The sequence below is a fragment of the Grammomys surdaster genome, unplaced genomic scaffold (assembly GCF_004785775.1).
Source record: "Grammomys surdaster isolate TR1022 unplaced genomic scaffold, NIH_TR_1.0 121140, whole genome shotgun sequence".
NCBI lineage: Eukaryota > Metazoa > Chordata > Mammalia > Rodentia > Muridae > Grammomys > Grammomys surdaster.
The window spans coordinates 1-1,642 of NW_021616965.1; the positions used below are offsets into that span (position 1 = coordinate 1).

Here is a 1,642-nt window from a genome sequence, read left to right on the forward strand (position 1 = left end):
TCCTCTTTCCCCTCGGGTAGTGTCCTAATAACTGTAGCCTAGACCTGGTAGACCTGAGATTTCCTGTGGTCCACTGGAAGCAGTCCTTTCTGTGGTCCATCTTCTGTTGGGGTTTTTTTAGGCCTCCTTGTTGTTGAGGAGGAGTCACTAGTGACCTGACCCTCTGCTCTGCTCCCCTAGTAGAGTCACCCCTTTCGCAGGTCCCAGGTCCTAATCTCGGAGTCCTGAAGGAGACACTGCACTAGCAAAGCACAGGTGAAAGCCCTTCTTCTAATTAGCAAGACACTTCCATTTCCTACTCCCTAGTTGGGAGATGGGGTTTGGATGCAAATCCTTCCTAGGTTGGGTACCTCCCTGAGTGTGGAATCCGGGTCTCTTCTGGATTTGGGCGTCTCGTGCTTCCAAAATCAAGGAAGCCAGGCTGGGAGTCAGAGCATGTCCAGCAGAGCCTGATAATCTTCTTGAGTGAGAGGCAGCTCAGGCGTCGTGTCCATTGCCTCCAGATCCAGATGGGCTGACGAGTGCTCGTCCACTTGGACTTGGGTCAGCACTTGATCAAGGAAGAAATCCAGAGGGTCTGGGTTGCTTGCTTGAGTTGGTGCGTATGCTTGGCCTGGTCCAGAGGGCTCTTGCAATTGGGATGTTGGACATTCTGTGCAGAAGGCTGACAGGTTGCTGGGACTGGATGTATCATCCATGGACACGCCTCGGGCGGGAGCCAGTGGCAACAAGCTGTCCTGGGCACCTTCAAGCTCCCTGCCACCCAGAACTCCATGGAGATGCAGAGGGACTGGCACAAAGTCCTCTGCTTGGATTTGGTCTAGCTGTTGACAAAGGAGGAGCTGGAGAGGGCCCTTGGTACTTCCTTGATTTGGGGCCTCTTCTTGCTCTGGTACCAAGCGCTCTTCCAATTGGGATGGCTGGGCCTCTGTGCAGAAGGTTGGCAGGTCGCTGGGATTCGAGGTATCTGTAACCCCTGCAGCCGCCAGTGGGAACAAGCTGTCCGGGACGCCTTCATGCTCTCTGCCACCAGGACCTCCAGGGGCCTCATTCTCCCCACGTGATTCCAGCAAGTCTTGACCTTGAGCGGTGGGCCTGCCCCTGTTGATGTGCCGCACTCGTCTGTTCTGAAACCAGATGTGGATCGTGTCCTCGGGCAAACCTGTCCTCTGTGCCAGCTCCTCCCTTGTAGCAAAGCCTGGCTGTGGGTTCCTCTCAAAGGCTTCCAATAGGATCCTGCTCTGTGGCAAGGTGATTCGAGTGCGAGGCCGCCAGTGGTCTGAGGGCATGCCTCCACCTTGTGCCCTGGAACCAAGCTCTTTCTGGAGCTGTCGGGAGGCCAGCTGTCTGGAGCCTGCTGTGGACCGATTTGGGGCGTGCCCCACGGATCCAGTGCGACTTCTGCGGTTCTGAAACCACACGCGGATGCGGGAATCGGGGACCCCCATTTCCCTGGCCAGATTCTGCCTGGCTGCGAAGCTCAGGTATTTGTTCTGGCTGAAAGCTGACAGCAGAGCCTGCTCTTGCCAGGCCTGCCAAACCGTCTTCCTTCGCCGGGATTCCCGAGCCACGCTGCTAACATCCACATTGCTACCAGCTTCCATGCTGCTAACGAAGGTCTGCAGGCAATATCACCCTGGAC

At 56.3% G+C, this 1,642-nt stretch overlaps 1 protein-coding gene across 1 annotated transcript; it reads right to left on the minus strand.

Annotated features, from left to right (window-relative positions):
* Nucleotides 1-428: 428 nt before the first annotated feature.
* LOC114636011 (double homeobox protein 4-like) lies at nucleotides 429-1,604 on the minus strand. The gene has a single exon (XM_028784328.1). It carries the CDS (start codon nucleotides 1,602-1,604, stop codon nucleotides 429-431), a length of 1,176 nt encoding a protein of 391 aa, XP_028640161.1.
* Nucleotides 1,605-1,642: the final 38 nt, after the last annotated feature.

Coding starts and splice junctions, on each gene's coding strand:
- LOC114636011 (XM_028784328.1), bottom strand. CDS start 1,604: ATGGAAGCTGGTAGCAATGTGGATGTTAGCAGCGTGGCTCGGGAATCC.